We start from the raw sequence: 20,861 nt of genomic DNA, 5'->3' as shown, positions 1-20,861 counted from the left end.
CTTTAACTCATGCTAGAATTAGTTAATGTAGATTTTTTATTTTAGCAGATTCCTCAGTTGTCTGGATTTCAAGATTTCTACACCCTTTGCATCTTATGGTTTTTGAGCCTTAATAAAAGTTGGGTTGGAAGGAATCTTGAGGGTCGTCTAATCCAAATTAGATTAGACAAACAAATGCAGGATTTCCTAAACCATTTCAGACAAATGCTTAGGCAGGTTCATCCTGAATCTCCAATCATTGGAAATTTTTCATAACTTCCCCAGACAGCTTACTCCATTATCCTGATTCTCTGACAAGAATTTTTGTTACTGAGATTTGATGTATGTTAGCTTTGCTGCAGGTTAAAACCATTGCCGTGCTCCCTCCCCTCTTTGATGCAGGAGAACAGTCGTTCTCCCTCTTCTTTATGGCAGGCTTTCAAATATTTGAAAACTGCTGTCATGCCCCCTTCCCTTAATCTCATTTTCTCCAGACTCTAAACATACCTAGTTGCTTCAACCTTTCCTCATATGACTTACTTTGCAGCCTCTTTATTATCATTCCTGTTCATCTCTGGATCCTCTTCAGACACCTCTACATCTTGCTTAAAATGCAGGGCCCCAAACTGGAAACAGTATTCCAGCTAAAGCCTAATCAGAGTTTAGTAAAATGAAACTTTCACTGTCCAATCCTTGTGCGCAACACTTCTAGTAATGCAACCCACAATTGCATTTGCTTTTCTTCTGGCAGCATCACATTGCTGACTCATTTTTTTACTTTGATTCACCATAGCTACAGATCCTTTACAGAAATGCTTCTACCTAAAGAATTATCCTCCATGAGGTATTTGTGCACTTGGTTTTCTTCCCTAGGTGAGGCACCTAAAAATGTATCCGTTGCATTTCACTGTTATCTTTTGCTCTCCAGTTTATGAAGTTCCCTTATTTTTGTCTCCTCAAAGGGTGTACCGCTCCCAGTTTGCAAATTTGATTACTGCATTCGCGTATCCCTTTATCCAAGGCGTTTTTTAGTGTTAAACAGCACTGGATCTAAAGCAAATGGTATCCTACTCGAGGCTTCCTGCCAGTCTGACATTTCTCAGTATGTAGCTTCTCTTTCTTTGTGGTTATTTAACCAATTGTGTATCCACCTAATGGTAGGTCAACCTAGTTTTCATTTCTGCAGTTTGTTAATGAGAATGTTGTATCAAAAACGTTATTAAAATCCAGGTATATTATGTCTAACATGTCCCCCTCATCCACCAACTAGGTTTCCCTGTCAAAGAATGAAATCAAGCTGGTTTGGCATGTTCAGTCTTAAATTCATGTTGGCTGCTAGTTATCACCACCTGATACTCTAGATTTTTACAAATTAACTATTTTATAATCTGTTTTAGTAATTTCTCCACTTCTGAATTTAGGCTAACTGACCTATAATTCCCTGGGTCCTCCTTTTTCCTTCGTCTAAAGATTAACATGTTAGCTCTTCTACAGTCTTCAGGAATGTTATATTTCCCATTTTAGAGCTAGAAAGTTTCTTCAGAAGAAAACAATGAACCAAAAAAACCCCCAACCAATTCAGATTAGCCATCAAATCCTGTGACTCCAGGAATGGGAGTTTAAAGCAAAAGAATCCCCCAAATATTGTGAGACTCATGATAAAATCTTGAGAATTGGCAACATTGGGACTGCCAACAATGAGAATGTTTAAAAATATATCTTAGGAAACAAAAATGCATGCGAAATTTGATTACAAACAAAAATCAGCCCTCAACTCCTGAAAGGATAAATATTGTAATACCACAGAAACAAAATAGAATTGTACAGGATAAAAGAGATACAAGAAATGAAGGCTTTGGTTGTATAGTGGGACTGCTTTTATGTAAAACTGGTTTTCATTGGGCTTTGGCATCCAGCATCCTTCATGTTCCTTGGAAAATTCTGTATTAAGCTGTACTGTTGAATTTTGAATACAAATTGACTTTTTAAAACTGATGGGCAATTTGCATGTTTCTTTTTTCATCATTATTCATTTTCTTCCCTTTTGTTATCTATTTTCTCATTGTCTAAGACTTCTTCTAAACCTTTTTAAGAGAGCCATTTGTAGCATGCATTGATTTTTCCTTTCTCGTGTTTTGCCTTATACTCTCTAGTGGGTTAGTGGAGTATCTGACAACATCTATCCAAATAAGGTTTGGCCCAAGACCGAGAGAGAATTGAGGTCTGCCTTGGGCAGAGCATTGGCATGAAGAATGCTCAAAGGCATCCCCCTCTGACTCACTAAAAATAAAGTTGACCCTACTGTCCCATTTTGGGGGGAAAGAATGGGTTATATTATTTTCTTTGGTTCTGGGGCTACAAGGCTCAGTTCTTGCTTAGTGTTTGTGTTGGCAAAGAAAAGCATCTAGGGAGAGGTATTTTGTGCCTTGGGTTACATTCACAATTTTTTGTGAAAACAGCTGTGTTCACTGCAAAAAATGTACAGAGCAAAACCTAGAAATTCTGTGCATTCTCTCCATTTTGTTTTCTGCCTTCCTTTCTCCATACCATCTGTATAGCTGCCAAGTTTCTCACTTTTGTGATGTGGGGAATAGGGATTTTTATGATATGCTCAGTTCTGCTGTCGTGATTTCTATGATCCACTAATCTTCCCAGAAGGCTTCACGGGACGTTTGGTTTGTTCTTTCTGTGACTGTTTTTCCACTCCTGACTGTGAGACAAACACAAAAGCTTCAATGGTTGCTGGGAACAAAGGAGCAGTTATTAATTGTCAGGCTTACCTCTGGCCAGAAGCAACAAAGATGTAACTGCAGTTAAGAGGCCCCTAAACTGGGGGTTCCTGGAGGCAACTAGAACGGTGGGTCAGTTGCATATCCTCTTGGGGCATTCTTTATTTTTCCATGAGCCTTTGCAATCTCTATTATAAACGAAGTGAACTGTAACATTGTTTCTGGATCTTCTCTCACATTTAAGTTTTTAAATTGTCATGTGATTTAATGCTTACATGGTGGAACTCCCAGATCCATGCTTGACAATATTGAAGATATAAACAAGGCCAGAACTTTTAACTTTTTTTTTTAACTGATATTTGACTTGGGACAGTTTTCCGTAGAGAGAGGCAAATGTATTTCTTTTTTAATTAAGGGTTATCCTCCTAAATAGGGGCAGTTGGCAGTAAAATCAATCCATAATCAAGAGCTAAAAAAAGAAATCAGGAGGCAATAGGAAGATAAATTGACTTAGAGTCTCAAGAGGGCTGTTAAGTGTGGGTGCATAGTGGTGTGGATTGGAAGATTATAAGAAACATTACAGCCAAACATACTTGGAGAAGCCTTTACTTAAAGCTTATAAATAGTTTATGGAGCTATTGGCATCAGATTAAATTAACAATAATCTTGTTTATATCATGTCAAACTGGCTATATGTGAGGAAGTTGACACTGTGCAGAAACATTGTCTGTCTGTCTTCTCTAAGTCTCCTGACTCTCCATTCCCATTACCTCCCTATTTCTTGTCTTACTTGATTTTTCTGCTTCTTTAGATAAAGATGTTAAGAATCATAGTTTTTGCTTAAAAATCTATATCAGGTTCAATCCTGCTGTTTGACAAAAGCATTTGTTGAAGTATAATTAAAAGAAACTAAAGCAAAATATTGTATTATGATTTACAGATGTACCAATAAAAGGAAAACTAACATTATTGGCAATTGGGTTTTTTTTGCTGGTGTAGCCAATAATGTCACCGATAAATGCTGCATGCATGTGCAAAGCTGCAGGATGCACACAGCCAGGAATGCAGATGGGCAGCATGGAGAACAGCATCTGGCCAAGGGGTGTTGGGGAGGGAAGGGCTGTGTGTGGGGGGGATGCAGATCAAGGTCCCCACAGTGAGAGAGAGAGTGGGGCAGGGGCAAGGGAAGGCACTGCCCAGCCAGGGTGGTGAATGTGACCCTGGGGCTGGAAGCAGGGCGGAACCACGCATGGCTTATCCAGGATACACAGAGGGGTGGGGAGAGCGGGAAGCTCCCTGCCACTGTGCACACCCCTGGGGGAGGCATGGGGATCATGTGCCCCCTGGATCTGTGCGTGGGATGAGGGTGGGCTGCCTTCTTCAGGCTTGGGGCTGAGGGCTGGGCCGGGACTGCACTTAGGGCAGGTGGGGGCAGGCAGTGGCACTGGGAGGTGTAATTACTGGGTGGCTATAGGAAATTTTGGGGTGGCTGTAGCCCACACTGTCGCACCCCTTCTAGTGCTGCCGCTGGCCACTGCACCCCCACCTGCTTGAAGCCCAGCCCCCTCCCCCCCACCACGAAAGGCTGCCCCAGCCCCAAGTCCACAGTGGGCAGTCTGCCCTTGCCCCATGCACAGATCTGGGGGGCACATACCCTCCGTCTAACCCCCACTGCCCTGCACCCTTTGGACAAGCTGCCCACAGCTCTGTCCCGCTTATGGTCTTGGGGTCACATTCACTGCCTTAGCTGGGCAGTGCCTGCCCCTGCTCCACACCCTCCCTCCCCACGGGGGCATCAATCTCCCCTGCCATGCCCCTCCCCCTCCACAGACTTACTGGCCAGACGCTGCTGTCCACACTGCCCGAGTGCATTCCTGTAAATTGGCTATCAGATCGGCATTGGCTGATATAGCTGGTTAATAATCAGCCATCAGTATCGGCCAAGAAAATCTTTATCGGTGCACCCCTAATTATGATTTTTTGCCATCAGCAAAATTAATACAACCTGATCAAGAGAAGTATGTAGCAAATATAATCTGGAGTAAATAAAGGGGTTGCTTTAAAATTATAATTTCAAATCTTTCAGTTTGTGTGGTACTCTCCAGTCTTAAAGTAGAGAATATCTTAGGACCTGATTAATACCTCTAGAATTGGAATGAACTTTTTAAATGTAGTCACTACAAAATGACTTTAAAAAAAATACCTTTGTATATATCTTTCATTCTAATTGTATTTTATTTTTATATTCTATAGGTGCAGTACTTTTGACCAGTGTGCAAGGATTAGCTGTCAATATTGATCCTGTCCTATATACGTGGCTTACCTATCAACCTCAAAAACGAAATAGTAGACACATTCAACAGGTAAGAATTCTTGAAAACAACTTCGGAATATGAATTTTAAGGTATTCCTTTCTTACGGCATACTTTCTAATTTGATGTGAAATTTTGAGTTTGTTGAATATAATTTACCATACATGAAGTTGACCTGTGTAAAATTTTAAATAGTTGAAAGTTATAAATTTTATCCAAGCTTTAACATTTAAATTATGTAAACTGAAAATGATTATTACATTACTTGTTTATTTTTCTTGTAATGTGTCATTAAAGGAATGGAGAATGTATTTATTATAAAGGAAGATGTTTTTATAACCTGAACCTTCCCAACTCTCTGGAAGGACATGAGTCGGTTGAGATTGATTTCGGCCACAAAATCCCAGGGAGTTCTAAGCCTATCGGATCTAGTAGTGACTATTAGTCCTGGAACTGGATGTCTAAGGACCATTTCCGGATGCCCTTTACATGACACTTTTCTTGACCAATGAGATTTCAGAGGCTGATCCAGGAACCAGTACTACAGTCCTATTGGGTATGCCTGTATGAGCGGCTGACTGCTGAGTAACCAGTGTTACTGTGCAGTCCCATCACCTCACAGTTGTTTTTAACTGCTACTGTGCAGTAGCTCAGCACCTTATGTACACGTGCCCATTGAGACCACAGTTGCTTAGACACATCAAGCAGGGTTTTTGGTGGTAGTGGTAGGGAAAGGAACAGAAGAGTGGTTTGTGTCCTGTCCATAATTATATTTTATTAAGCTGAAGCTGAGGACCAAAATTTAATATATGAATAGCTTGTTTTAAGTTTTGTCTAAAATCCATCTCTAGTTCAAATGGCCAGTTATATGAAGTTGCTCTCTAAAACAACTTTTTCTTGTAGCCATTGAGATAGTATAGTTGTGAAAATAGTCCAGCTTGTTTGTTCACAAACACAAAAATTGGCTCAGGTTCCCCTATGTTTTAGAAAACATTGGGGGATTTCAGGCTGAGTTTTAATTTTTTTATGAGACTTTTGCCTCACTTTTTGTTTTCTTTTGTGTTAAGCAGATAGTTAATCTGTTAAACATGATGCCTTGGTGGGGACCACAGCTTTAGAAGAACCTTTGAATTTTTATAAAAATTGAGGTTGGTGGTCTCTCCAGTGTAATATTAAGGCTCAGAAAGTGTAAAAAAAACCCCAAAAAACAAACCCTCTCTATTTATGAAATAACCTGTCTATTTGTGAAATTTCTTTTTAGGCCCTATTTTATTAACATGTGCCTAAAAGCATGAGCATTGACATGCTTTATGCAGTTTTTAAAATGATGATTGATTACATTATTATCTATTTAATTTTATTATCTAGGTGACTTAGACCGAACATTTCCTCCCATAAGTATTTTTAGGACTGAATTCCACAGGTACTACTCGTTGTGCAAGGAACAAAATGTATTTTTATCATGTTATCAGTTTTAAAATTTCTTTAAATTTCACTGCACATTCTTGCGACTTGTACTAAAGAAGAGAAATAGGATTTCCTAATTTACCTTTCTCTTTTCTGTTTATTATTTTTTTACGGCTGTGTCTCTCCTTTCTAAATGAAACGGCCCCTGCATGATAAAAGGTGTAATTGTGGGATTGCGCATTAGATCCCATTGCACCTTGTTGCTAGTGGCTCCCCCTGTACCACCAAGAAGCAAGCTCTTGCAGTTCGGGCCCCCTCAGTAGAGGGGATCCCAGCCACGGGGGTGCTCCACATACCCTCTGCCACTGATAGATCTCCCTGGGGTGTTCACACACATGGGAGGTGCATTGCAGGGACCTAGCATCCATAGCTGTGGGATTCTGAGTGCTGGCAACTGCAGGCTGCTGCCAGGACCCAGAGTTTGCAGCTGCTGGGGTTTAGAGTCCCCAGCAGTTGCAGGACTCACAGCCATGACTGGGCAAGGTGCACGCCTGTGAGGGGAGAACACAGCTGATGGGGCATACAGGTGTATATAGGGGAGAACTTGCTACATATGCAAATTAAAGCTTGATAGCAGCCAGCTATAGAGTTAGTACACATTTTCGAGGTTTGACTTTGATAAGTACTTTGCACATGTAGACGATCTCAAGATAATTGCCCAATTAACCAGTTTGTAGAGGGGATTGAAGTTTAATTATCAAAGTTTGAATGTTTTTGTCATTATCAACATTAATGTTATGAAAATATATTTTTTCTTTTATCATACTGGAAATGCATATCCCTTAAAAAAAATCTCTATAGTAAAATAATCTTACCAAGAGAACACTTTCCCGTCACATATCAATTCCAAACACATTCAAGGATTGATAGCTTAAGATTGTAATAAAACATTGTTATTGCACTGAGTAAAAGATTGTAGCCAAGGATAAATTCCCGTGTCTCTTTTATTGGAGAGAGGTAGAGTTTATTATCTTAAAGGCTTATCTGAGAAAACAGAAACATTGTGTACCAACTTTGTAGATTTTTTTCCAGCGTTTAGTGGGACAAAAATGCAGAATGTACTGCTTTCAAACATGTATTGTCATAATAGTTTCTGTGATTCATTAAAGCTTTTTTCCTAATATAAGCATCACCTGCAGTAGTTGGGAGGGGTGGGGAGGCAAGTTAAGATGACCCTCCAATAATTAGATTCCATAGAAGGAAAATTATAATAAATTCTAAAATTGTCTGTGTGTAGAATCTAATTATTGGGGGGGTTGTCTTATATTCAGAGTCATTGTTTTTTCAAGTAAATACAGTAAGTGTATTTGAATGTCCCATCTGCTTGTCTGCACTTAATGTTAGAATTATAGAATCATAGAAAAGTAGAGCTGTAAGGGACCTCTGGAAATCACCTAGACCAGTAGTTTTCAACCTATGGCTCATGGACCCCTAGGGGTCTGCAGACAGTCTGAGGGGTCTGCAAAAGATGACTATGATAAATTAAAAGTATGTGAATACCCACACTTACAATTCAAAGGGGGCTGCACCTCCATTCAAAAATGTTTAGGGGTTCACAAACAAAAAAAGGTTTAAAACTACTGATATAGTCCCACCCCTTGCTTAGGGTAGGGTATGGAGCAGATCCAGAGGAGGTGCAGTGGTGTTGCTGCACCCCCGCTTCCCTTTCTCACTACATAGCGAGAGCAGAAGCTGGAGACTCTAAGTCCCCAAAGAAGTTGAGAATTCTCCTCCATCCATTCCCCTCCATGCTCAGAGGCACATCCCCTTTCCTCCCTTGCCTGCCACTGGTTCTGCTGTCCTTGTTGGCTACAAATGTCCAACTCAGATCCTTAAAATTCTGGTTTATTAGGCGGATTGAAACACTGTAATGAAGTCAAATCATAAACCTTGGGGTTGGTCCCCTCACACATACACACATGCACACACACAGTAGCGAGCTACAAATGTTTGTGTGGTGGGGAGGGGGGGCACCAGAGTCGGGTATACCTATCCCACAAGTGCTGGAGTCTGCCGTCGATGGCCAGTCGAGGCTTCTTCCAGCATGGTGTTATCTTCCAGAAGGGGGTCTCTGGCTGGTCGTTATGGCTGGACGGGTCAGGTGCTGGTCAAGTTGGAGATCAAGAGAGCGGCCCTGAGGGTTACTTTTCACTGCTTTTTATCTGTGCTTGGCAGACTTTGTTGACTCTCCAGTTTTCAGGTTTGCCCAATCGAGGGGTCGTTGACCCTTGTGGGACTTCCCCTCGGTGGCTGCTGGATGGCATCTGTCAGCCGCAGGGGTTGTCCACATGTACATGCAGCTTTGGGAGTCCATTGATGAATTTTGATTAATTTACCGCTGTCATGAATAGGGCTCTGAGAGAAGGCGATCTGGAGATATTCCGCCCCCAAAATTGGTCCCCAGCATTGATTAACTCAGACTGGGGCTTCTAGCCTTTGAACAGTGAAGTTTAGAGAATTCCTGGTTGCTACATTGTCTCCTATTGATTTCTTCTGTTGGTTGATCTGTGGTTTCCGTAGGTGTTAATTGCCGCTTGTTACTGAAGCCTGCTACTGTGTACGCATTCAATCACTGATTCACTCACTCTTTCAGGGGCCTGCCTGATGCAGGGAAGTGGCAGTTTGATTCCTGCCCTTGTTAACATTGTTACAGTGTATAACTTACTTCTGAAACTAAACACATTTAGTTAGAAGGTGAGGAGTATAAAATATAAGTTACAAGAGTAATGCCATGGCACACAAATAGATAAAAATACCAAAATACAAGGGGAGATACAAAATGCACACATACAAACTTTAAAACACAATTCCTTATCTTATAGTGAGAGAAAGAGGAAGGAAGAAAAGGGAAAAGGTAGAAGAGGACAAACACATCCAAAGAGGGGAAAGCAAATTCAGGCAAGAGGAAAAGGGGGCTTTCTGCTACATTATTCCCCCTCTTGACATCGGCCATCAGGGTAATGTCACTAAAGTATTTGGGCTAGTATTTTAGCCTCATCTATTCTAGCATGTACTGTGTGTAGGGTGGAAACAAGTCTGCAATACAGGAATATAATTAGGAATGTTACAATTATCATAAGGATAAACAGCACTACAATTGTAGGGGTGTATCATGAGGTTCAGGATACCAGTGGAAGTTGGGGAGCAGCCCAGGAAGGTCTCCCAAGGGCTGTAGTGGGTGATTTGTTTGATTTTGGTGAGTACCTGGGTAACTTTGTGGTTATTAGTTTGGATAATAGTGTAGGTTTTATTGGCTTGGGACTGTAATGCTTGTAAGGCCTGTTGGATTTCTGGGTGTGTGATGGCATGCCTGAGGGCTTGGGGGGACATGCCTAAGTGGACTGGGGTGAGTTTAGGTTTGAAGAGGCTGTACTGTGGGGTGAAGGACTGATGTAGCATGTCTTTTCTTTTATACTGTATGTCACACCCAGTAATGGATCTGACATTACACAGACAGAGGTTGTGCTGTAGGTCAGTAGTATTATAAAACTCATTCACGGTGATAGAGGGACATAGGGTGCAGAGGCAGACGCATCCAAAACCAATATTAATGAGCAAAGACTGAACACTGGGGTCATTGAACATCACATAAGGACAGATTGAAAAGTCAGGGTCAAAGCAGAGGGTTTGGGATTGCAGCATGAGTTCCTCACAGAGGAAACCAGAGCCAACATCTTCACAGTTATTGACAGTAATAGCTTTAAATTGGCCATTGGCTTGCTTTAGAGCCCAGTGTTTGCCTGTCTGTGGGATCATGAATGTATCATTGATCTGGCTTCCCAATGTTATGATTGGGAATACTTGATTTATTTTCCCACTAACCACCCCCATGATTATAAGATTGATAGACCACAAATTTGGAACAAACTTGAATTGTATTAGCTGGTTATAAGGGGTTAACTGTGAAGGCTTCTTGGTTTCATTTATTAGCAGGTTTTGTAGTTCTATGGGAATGTGTCCTTCCAGGCCTTGAAGTATGATACCCTTAATTATGTCTAGGTACCATCCCTGGGCCTGGGTACACATGAGGGCAAGAGAGACATTTTGCTCCAGGGCTATGACTACTTCAGTCAGGGTCTGGGAGTCCTGAGAAGCCACTTGAGTCATCCACTGCATGAGGGAGGCAATAGAAACACTTAACTGGGTGGAGGTTTCAAAATTGTCCCTTGTAGGTTCGTCCAATTGGTGAAGCAGATTTCCAACTGTTGCCAATTTGTTCCGGAGCACCTCTGTATCGATAGTATTTAGGACACTGGTACCAGTTCCAATTGCTCCCAATATGGTGTCTAGTGATCGTCAGTGTCGTGGGCCACTGGATTCAGAGCTGTTGAAGGGTTCCTGTCTGACCTGCTGAGTCTGAGCCTGCCGTCCAGCATTCAGAGGGATAACATAATTGCCACACTGTGGATATAGCTGGGTGATACTGTGGGATTGCAGATTGGTAGTGACATTCCATAAAGACTGTGTTATGTTAGTTAATAAAGGTTTGCTAATATCTTGTCTCACCACAAAGGGTTCGATTTCCTGTTTCTGTGCTTCCTCATGTATTATGATTTCTGTGGTTAGAGCTGGGGGATCTGTAGAAGCAGAAGCTCTCCACCTTCCAGAACTGGATAGGGAGAAACTGAGTACTAGGGTGCCACAGCTGGACAGAGGGCATTGCTCAGGGCAGCTGGTGGCATTAAGGGTAATGTTTGTGAGTCTAGATTTTGGGTGGGTAAGGTCAACAGGTAGCTGTCCATGAGGAGAGCTGATGGTTATTCGTGCTGGGAGATCTGGGTTAGTACTATTACTGCCCCTACATGCCTGGATGGTGTGTTCCCCAGCAGTCAGGGGGCTGGAGAGATTCCATGCTATACAGGAGCGAGTGGGAGGTGGTGGTGAAGGTGACAGGGTTGTAGATGCTATGGGGGTAGGTGCAGTTTTGGGTGGGTGAACCAGTCTGAAGATGAGAGAGTGCCCAGTGCACCCTACTAATCCATCCTGCATCTTCCCTACTATTCCCCATCCCCCTGCTGGGAAGGAAATCCTGGTGGTTCTCCAGACCTTGCCATCCTGGTAATCTCTGATTTCCCTGCCAGGGTTCAGTCCTACATGGACACATTCCACATGGGGATTACACCTGGATTTAAGGAAGATGATAGGGTTAAAGGGATCCTGCAAGCTGACTTCACTCATACAATTTCAAATTTGCCAAGACTGGGCAGCCCAGAGTCGGCATCCTTTTGGCTGGGGAGAGGGCCACTGTGAGTCTTGGATGCCTTCAAGGCTGCTGTCGCAACTAATTACCTCTAGAAAGCACTTAACACTTTTGCTCTGTAATGTCAGTTCACTGTCTAAATTACAGTGAAGGCTGCCATTAACTGGGAGAACCCACAGGAAAAGGACTCCCCATAGACTTAGGGTCTCCAGATCAAAGTTCTATATTAGAGGTTGGTTTAGAAAGGCAGGGGAGGAGGAGAGGGAGATTAATTGGCATTACCTGTTTTAATGCAGAATTTTGCAAACAAGTTGAGCAATTACCTACAGGAGGATGGCCATCACAAGTCAAAGACTTCTCTGGCCTCTCCCTGTCTCAACATTGAGATGGCACTGATAGCCTGTTCAGTGCATATCTACCAACGGCTCAGAGCTGTTCCTTCCTGCTAGTCAAGAAGGGTGGTCGGCAGGATTAAGAGATTGGTTACCCTGTTCCTTGAGGGTCAGGTGGTTGGTGGCTCGCTTCTTTTTTTTTTTTTTCTTTCTTTTTCTCCAAGCTGGGTCACTGGGATGCTCTCCTCATGACACAAGGAATCCTATTAACAAGGCTAGATTCAGGGTTAGATCTATTCCGCCCCCTTAAACAGTTTCAGTTGGAACACATGTACCCATTTTCCCGATTCCCCTTTATCAATTTGGACCATGGTTGGGCTCAATCGATTGATAATAGTGAAGGGTCTGATCCATTTGGACTCCAGGACATGTGCCTTTGGGGGTGAGTCTAAGGAACATGACTGACTGTCCAATTTTGCAAAGCCTGGGAAGCTGTTCGAGCTGCTTGTCCATCCGCAGCCAAGCTTCCTGAATAGCTTCATTAATCTGCAGCTCCTGCTGCCTCAGCCGATATGGGAGCTCTTTCACCCATTCAATAATTTCTGTGGGCTGTGGATTGTCCAGATTGTCTGGGTATGGGATAAGCCTGGTGGGTATTAGAGCCTTCTGCTTGCCAAATAGAATCTGGTAGGTCTGGAGGCTGGTTCCCAAGCGGTTCCCACTCCGGAGAGCAGCTAAGATCAAAGGAAGCTTAAGATCCCAGTCTGTACCTGTTTGATTTACCACCTTCCTTAGCAACTCCTTAATTGTCCTATTCATTCGCTCTACCTGCCCAGATGCCTGAGGGTGGTGAAGAATGTGCCACTGCTGCCTGATACCTAAGGCTTGCAGCAGTTGTTTAACAACAGCCCCAGTGAAATGGGGACCTCAGTCTGAGTCAGTGATTTTAGGACCTCCAAACCGGCATATTACCTCTGTCCAGAGTTTCTTTGCTGTGGCTTCAGCAGTGTGGGTGTGGATAGGAAATGCCTCCGTGATACCCGGTCCTCCCTTTAGGACGGGCCATATGGGGGAATTAAATTCTGAATTGGTTTCAGTCAACACTCCCTGCTGCAGTAGGTCTGTGATAATTAACTGTATGGCTTCCTCTGCTTGCTTAGGGAAGCTATACTGTTTTTGAGGAGGCACTGGTTTGCGTATGATCTTAATGCAGGCGTTGATCTGGCCACAGTCACTTTTACTCCTAGCCCATACGTTAGGGAACTGCTGCACCCACTCATCCCCCGAGTCAAAGTCAATGGCTCCAACCCCCTTACACCATTCCCACCTCCAATATGGGTTTGTCTTGCAAGGCTCCCAGGGGTCAGCTGTCTGTGCTCGCCATACAACTCCATTGGCTAGATCCATGATCCAGCCTTCCCGGTTGAACAAGGGGGCTCCCAGAATCAACTGTTCAGTGGAGCCCTCTTGTTGAACTCCATCTATATTAATCTCTTGGGGTCCCTCTGGGAATTGGATGCAGGCGGTTACCCCTGTGCACACCTCCCCTGTGGATTCCTGCCCTGTAAAGGACCGGAGTGTAATTCGATCAGTTTCAAATTGCTCCAGGTCCCATTTCCTCCCGAATACATTTAGTGTGGCTCCGGTGTCCAGGAGTGCACTGGTATGCCCTTGAGTTCCCACCGTGATGGGTATTCGGGGTCTCCCTCCTGGATCCCAATTGAGGGTCCCCAATTTCTCCCATGAGCCAGAGCTTTGCTCAGGGGTCCCATTATGGAGGCTCCGTCAATGCTCGTCGGAGACTGGGGCTGAGGCTGCTACCCTGTTAGAAAGGGGAGGTGCTGCTCCCTCCCCAGTCAGCTCTGCCATTCTGATAAGCAGCTCGGCTAGAGGCTTTCCATGCCATTTCCCTTTTGGTTCCCCGTGCTGCATTAAAAACTTCCACACTGCTGACCAAATCCCGTTTTCCCCTTCTCTTTCCTTTGATACCCTCGGGTTAACCCAGTGTGGGCTGGGGCGATAATTTGGACCCCCAACCCCCCTATCAGTTTTGGGGTATGCACTTTCATTAGAATAGATAACCATATAATTCGGTGTGTCATTAGGCTTTTCTCTGAACTGGGTGGCTGCAATCGCCCCCCCTTGACGTCCAATTAACCTCTCTGCATCCTGAAACCGGGCTAGGACTTCTCCCAGCACATATCTCCCTGTCTCTTGGAGCAGCCCCATCAGTCCAATTATGGACTGATGTATGCCTTCCTGTATCTCCTTCCAAAACCCAGGAGGGTAATCTATACTTCTTATGTCCGATGTCCAGTTGTTCTCCTTATCTAGGGGCAGAACCGTCCCTGACAGCAATCCCAACATAACACACCGGATCACATAGTCCCTAACAGGTTCCCCAGGTGTCTGGTGGGTAGCCCCAAACTGTCCTGTAAATGTCTTTCTCCCCAAACTGATCCCCAAACCCACTATGCTCTGGGGAATATTGTCCCCTCATTCATAGCTGCCTGAATCTCTGGGGTGGCGCAAGCCCTTAGTAGGCGGTGCCATTCCCGGATACTCAGGGTTTCACACTCCACTATGTTGAGGGATTTCTGCAACCACTGTCCCAAATTCCTAATGTTAGCAGATCCCAGGGTCTTGCCCAGGGCTGCTAGATCAGCTCCACTGACAGGGACCGTTTCCTGTGTGATTTCCATGGGTTTTCCCTGAGCATCCCGAGTGACTGAGGTCCACGTGACTGTGCTCACCACAGGCACCAGGGTCCTCTCCTGATCTGACTTAGAGTCTTCAGGAGAGGGATCCCCTGCATCCTCTGGATCTCCCCACATCTCCCCACCCCAAATCTCTTCCGGATTGAAGGGGATGTCTGGATCCCCGGCTTGGTCTCCCCGGATGACAGCCGACTCTGCCCCTGCAGTTCTACAAACAAATCCCTTCCTTGGGATATGCCCACCCTCTTAGGTGACAACTAAATCCAGACCCTCCTTGGGTCTGCTCACCTCTTTGGGTGAGTCTAAATCCTAGTCCACCCCCTTAGGTGACTACAATCTCTTGATCTCCAACTTGACCAGCACCTGACCTGTCCAGCCAGAAGGACCACCCTGTGACCCCCTTCTGGAGGATAACACCATGCTGGAAGAAGCCTCGACTGGCCATCGACGGCAGTCTCCAGCACTTGTGGGATAGGTATACCCTACTCTGGTGCCCACCACCCCCACAAACATTTGTAGCTTGCTACTGTGTGTGTGCATGTGTGTATGTGTGAGGGGACCAACCCCAAGGTTTATGATTTGACTTCATTACATTGTTTCAATCCGTCTAATAAGCCAGAAGTTTAAGGATCCCAAGTTGGACATTTGTAGTCAACATCCTGAGGGCAGGGGGATCTCCTATTCCACTCCAGCCAGGGTGTGCTGGGGCTGGGCTCAACCTGGGATACCAGTAGCGGGTGGAGGGGTTCCCCCTCTCTGCATGGTCATTAGAATATAAGAAGTGCCATATTGAGTCAGACGAATGATGCATCTAGCCTAGTATTCTAGTTCTGACAGTTGCAGAAATTGATGATATAGAGAGAGAGCACTGAACCAGGTATCTCTAAAGTAATCCATTCAGTATCCTATCTGATATCCACCATTATTGGTTTAGAGATGTCGGAGAAAACATCTCTAGCCATTCTTTTCAATAGCCAATAATAGCTTAGCTCTATCATCCATGAATTTTTCCTATCCCTTTTTGAACTTATCTGCCTCCACCCCTCTTGTGGCAATGCATTCTGTAAGTTAACTATGCATTGCATAAAAAAAGTACTCTCTTTTGTTAGTTTTAAACCGGTCGCCTACTAATCTTGGTGTCCCACCAGCCTGGAAGGCAGGGGCAGTGAGGTGGAACTCATGTGCCACTATTGCAGTCCAGCTGGAATGGCACACAAGCTTCCCTTGTTACTGGGATAGTGGAAGTGGCAGGTGTGGGTAGAAAGGGATGGGGGGAGGTGCCTCTAAGCAGAGAGGGGAAGGTAGGGAATTCTGACCTGCTTTGGGGACTTAAAAAAGTCCTTGACTGCTACTTCCATGGTGCGGTCTACCTACCCCAGGGGATGAGAAGAAGGAGAGGGAGGTTGAGAGTCAAGTACAGTCACCCCTGCAGCGCTGGTTGCTGCTTCTGCCCCCCTTTGCAAAATCCTGGATCTACTTCTGTGTAGGATCATCCTTGTCTAAATGATTCCAGACAAATGTTTTTTCTAACCTGCTCTTAAAAGGCATGGAGATTCCACAAAACCACTGGAACAGGTTACCTAGAGATGAATGACCCTCATAGTATCCACCCTAAATTTCTCTTTTTGCAATTTAAGGCCATTATTTCTTTTCCTGTCCCCTGCAGCAAAGGGAATAATATATCACCATTACCCTTATTAACTACCCTTCAGGTCTTTGAAGAGTTATCAAGTCTTCCCTTTCCCTCCTCCAGTTCCTTCTCCAAACTAAATAATCCCAGTTTTCCAACCTTGCCTGGGCCCAGACAGACATAAGAAATAAAATGTTTCAAATGCTATTGAAACATTTCAGAGGGCCAGCTGTACAAACATACATGCCCTTTGAAATTCTCTAAAAATGATTCTAGTGCTCTAGAACAATAGCTATTGAAATGAGGTTTTATTTTAGAGCATTTTACTTTTGGTGACCTATGTATGGAGAAAGTACATGTGAACTGAGCAAGGCTGGAGCTGGGGTTGGGTCTCATCTCCTGACCCTCATTGCCAAACTCCTACTGACTTCTAAAGAGGAGAGGAGAGGTACAGAGTATTTGGAAGCCACCACTGCTTTGCCCCCTCCATTCCGCCCCTGCTTACCTCTTCTCTCTGACAAAGACCCTGTCCCTTCCCCTCCACCTCCTATCCTTGTGCACTGGCACTAGAGGCTGCCGTATTTTGAAATGTTCCAATCAGGGAGTGGCAGGCACAAGGGACTTCATGTGTCCCTGACTGAAATGATTCTTTTTTGAAGCATTTCCAAGTACATTTCACTTGGAAACATGTCAGTTGTTGTCTTTCTGTGATCCTTTGAAGTCTTACTTCCTAGACCTTCATTTTTCATAGATTTCATAAACATTAGGGCTGAAAGGGACCTCAGAAGAAAACTGAGTCCAGCCCCCTGTCCCAGGGGCAGGAAGTCAGCAGGGATCGTAGGATTCCAGCAAGAAAGACATCCAGATGTCTTTTGAAGGTACTCAGGGTAGGTGCTTGAACCACCTCCAGCGGCAATCTGTTACAAACCTTGGTGGCTCGGACAGTAAAGATGTACTTTATGTGCAGCCTGAAACAGTGATGGAAGAGTTTGTGACCATTCAATCTTGTCATCCCTTGGGGCACTCTGGTGAACAGATGTTCCCCCAGATCCTGGTGAGCACCCCTGATGAACTTATAGGTGGACACCAGGTCACCCCTGAGCCTGCGCTTTTCCAGGTTGAAGAGTCCCATGGCTGTCAGCCTCTCACAATAAGGTCTGCTTTCCTGACCTCTGATTATATTTGTGGTTCTCCTCTGCACCCTCTCACTTTTCTCCACATCCTTTTTGAATTGTGGAGCCCAAACCTGGACACAGTACTCCAGCTGCAGCCTCACCAAGGCCTAGTACAATGGGAGGATGATGTCCTGGGATTTACTTGAGAAGCATCTATGGATGCAAGCAAGCATTTTGCTCGCTTTACTAGCAGCAGTATCACATTGGTGGCTCATGTTCACCTTGTGGTCAATCATGACCCCCAAGTCCCTTTCATCCGTAGTGCTAACCAGTGTAGCACTGCCGAGCCTATAAGGATGCTGCAGGTTTTTCTTCCCAAAGTGGAGAGCCTTGCATTTTTCAGTGTTAAGCACCATCAGGTTCTCATCCGCCCATTTCATGAGCCTGTCCAGGTCAGCCTGGATCCTGGATCCTGTCCTTAGGTATGGATGCTTTACCCCAGAGTTTGATGTCGTCAGCAAACTTGGCCAGTCCACTTCTGATACCAATGTCCGCATCATTAATGAAGATGTTAAATAGTATAGGCCCAAGGACAGAGCCCTGGGGAACCCCACTGGTCACAGGGCACCACGACGATTGACTTCTGTTAACCACCACCCTATGGGTCCTGCCACGGACCCAATTCCCCAGCCAGTGGATCATGGTGTGGCCGAGGCTGCAGTTAACCAGTTTTACTAAGAAGTGATCGTGCGATACCAGATCGAAGTCTTTTTTAAAGTCAAGATATACAACATCAGTCTCTCCTCCTTTGTCCAGGTGATAGGTCACCTGGATATAGAAGGAAATGAGATTGGTCAAGCAAGACCTACCCGCAACAAACCCATGCTGGCTATCCCTCAGGATGTTGCCATCGGCCAGCCTGTTAAGAATGGCCTCTTTGGTAATCTTTTCTAAGACCTTCCCCAGGATAGAGGTCAGGCTGATGGGCCTGTAGTTTGCTGGATCCACTTTCCTCCCCTTCTTGAAGATAGGCACCACATTGACCTTCTACCAATCTTTGGACACTTCACGGGAGCACCAGGAGTTCTCAAAGATCTGTGCCAGGGGCTGGGCTATGATGCTAGCCAGCTTCTTGAGTACCCTGGGATGTACACTGTTAGGGCCAGCTGACTTGAAGGTGTCCAGCCTCTCAAGGTGTTCCTTCATGAGGTCAGCATTGATGGGAGGGGAAGGAATCTCCCTCACCCGGGCCTCCCTGTCCCGTAGTGGGCATGGGCATCCCATGGGACTGATGAAAGACTGACGCAAAGTACCCATTTAGCAAGTTGGCTTTTTCCTGGGTGTTGGTTGTCAGTTGTCCCATCTGGTTTAGCAGTGGTCCAGTGTTGCCCTTGCTTTTCCTCCGGCTCCCCACATATCTAACAAAGGACTTTTTGTTGTCCTTGATACTTTTAGCTAGTTGGAGATCTGTCGCAGCCTTTGTTTTCCTGGTTCACTCCCTGCAGGTCCGGACCAGAACAGAGTATTCCTCCTTGGAGGTGGATCCACGCCTCCACCCTTTGTAGGTCTGTCTTTTTAGACACAGGAGGTCCGCTAGTTTCCTGCAGAGCCAAGGGGGCTGTTGTGCCCTTTTGCTGCCTTCCATCCAAGATGGGATAGACTTTGCTTGCATTTCCAGTATCGCTCCTTTGAGGAGCAACCACTTGTCCTGAACTCACATCCCCTTTGTGTTGTGGCTGGCCCTTTACGGCCTCCCTGATGAGCCTCCTGAGCTTGTCAAAGTCAGCTTTTCTGAAATCGAGGACTTCTGTATTGCTGACTGACTTGCCAGCTTTACGGTAGATGGTGAAGGTGATCAGCTCGTGGTCACTGTCACCGAGCTTCCCTTGGATCATTAGGTCACTGATTAGGTCATCCCCCATTGTCAGAACAAGGTCGAGTAACACTTTGCCTCTTGTCGGCCCATCGACTTCTTGCATCAGATACAGCTCATCTACGCACTAGAGAAAGCTTCGTGATTGCTCGGATTTGGCCGAGTGCTCTTCCCATGAGGTGTCTGGGTACTTGAAGTCTCCCGTGACACCCATGCACCGGGAGCGTGCGGCCTCAGCCAATTCTCCGGCGAACTCCTGATCAAGCTCTTGATCTGTAGTAGACTCCCACCTTTGTGTCCCCTGTGCTGTGTTTCCCACAAGTTTCCCAGAGGGTCTCCAGTCGTCCACCCTGGGCACCAATGTCGGCTTGCCGGGACGCGTAGCTCTCTTTGACATAGAGAGCTACACCCCTGCTTCTTGTGTCCACTCGATCTCTCCTGTATAGGGTATCGCCATCTATATCTATGATCCAGTCATGGGTGGAGTCCCACCAGGTCTCCGTTATCCCTATGATATCATAGTTATTTGTGTTAAGCAGGAGGACAAGTTCTCCTCCTGTTTATTCCCTGGACTCCTGGCATTTGTATACAGGCAGGCAAGTGTCCCTTTGGGGGCCCTTGCCTTGCCCACAGGTCACTCCAGGGCTTGGGCAGGGATGGGTTCCCTTAAGTGCCTTGGCCTGCTGGCTTTGCAAGGGTTGCTGTCTACTGAACTTTTCTGACTTCACAGAGTTAGCTTTGCCATTAAGAATGAATTCATAAACCAACTCAATGAGTTCCCTGAAAGGATTAATGAACATCTTATGACTCTCCATCTTAAACTATCAGGGAGGCAATATGCGATCATCATCAGAGCATAGGCCCCAAATCCTGACACTGCTGATAAAACCCAGGAGGAATTCTACACCAACATCGACCAAGTCCTTTCTGATGTTCCAGAGAGAAATGGACTTATTCTTCTCTGTGATTTCATTGCCAGAGTTGAAAGGGACTTGGAACCATTGGCAAGGATAGAGTGGGAAATGTCAATTCAAATGACATCCTCCTCTCGACCAAATGCACAGAACATGGACTCTCCATCACCAACACCCTGTTCTGTCAGGTAAATAGGCACAAGACATCATGGCAACACCCATGATCTAACCATTGGCACCTGATTGACTATGTCATTACCTGTGCCCAGGATTGCAAAGATGTCTGTACCACCTGAGGTATGCTAGGGGCTGATGATTGCTGAACTGTTCACTGACTCATCCGCTCAGTTATGTCACTTAAACTGACTTCCAAATGATGGCTGCAGCAGAAGAAGTGCCAACAGAAGATCAATATTGAAGGTCTCAAGGACCCAAACAAGCAAGACCTCTTCTACCAGTGCCTCAGTGAAAAACTGGTGAATTCCAATCAACAACAATGGGAGAGTGTCATCAGCACCTGTGAAGAGGTGCATTGATTTTCTACCAGGAAACCTCAAGACTGGTTTGATGAGAATGACCGGGACATAAAGAGT

The 20,861-nt window shown here is 45.0% G+C and overlaps 1 protein-coding gene across 2 annotated transcripts in view; it reads left to right on the top strand.

Moving 5' to 3' along the window:
• The window catches only part of VPS13B (vacuolar protein sorting 13 homolog B), an 877,527-nt gene that overhangs the window by 390,959 nt on the left and 465,707 nt on the right, over positions 1–20,861 (top strand). For both annotated transcript variants that reach the window (XM_059723846.1, XM_006263597.4), the window contains one exon: positions 4,962–5,071. In XM_059723846.1, the coding sequence (XP_059579829.1) occupies positions 4,962–5,071 (110 nt within the window). The remainder of the gene's footprint in view (positions 1–4,961; positions 5,072–20,861) is intronic.

The sequence above is a fragment of the Alligator mississippiensis genome, chromosome 3 (assembly GCF_030867095.1).
Source record: "Alligator mississippiensis isolate rAllMis1 chromosome 3, rAllMis1, whole genome shotgun sequence".
In the NCBI taxonomy this organism is placed as follows: Eukaryota; Metazoa; Chordata; order Crocodylia; family Alligatoridae; genus Alligator; species Alligator mississippiensis.
The sequence above is the reverse complement of the archived record's forward strand: the minus strand, read 5'-3'. Positions and strand labels throughout refer to the sequence as shown.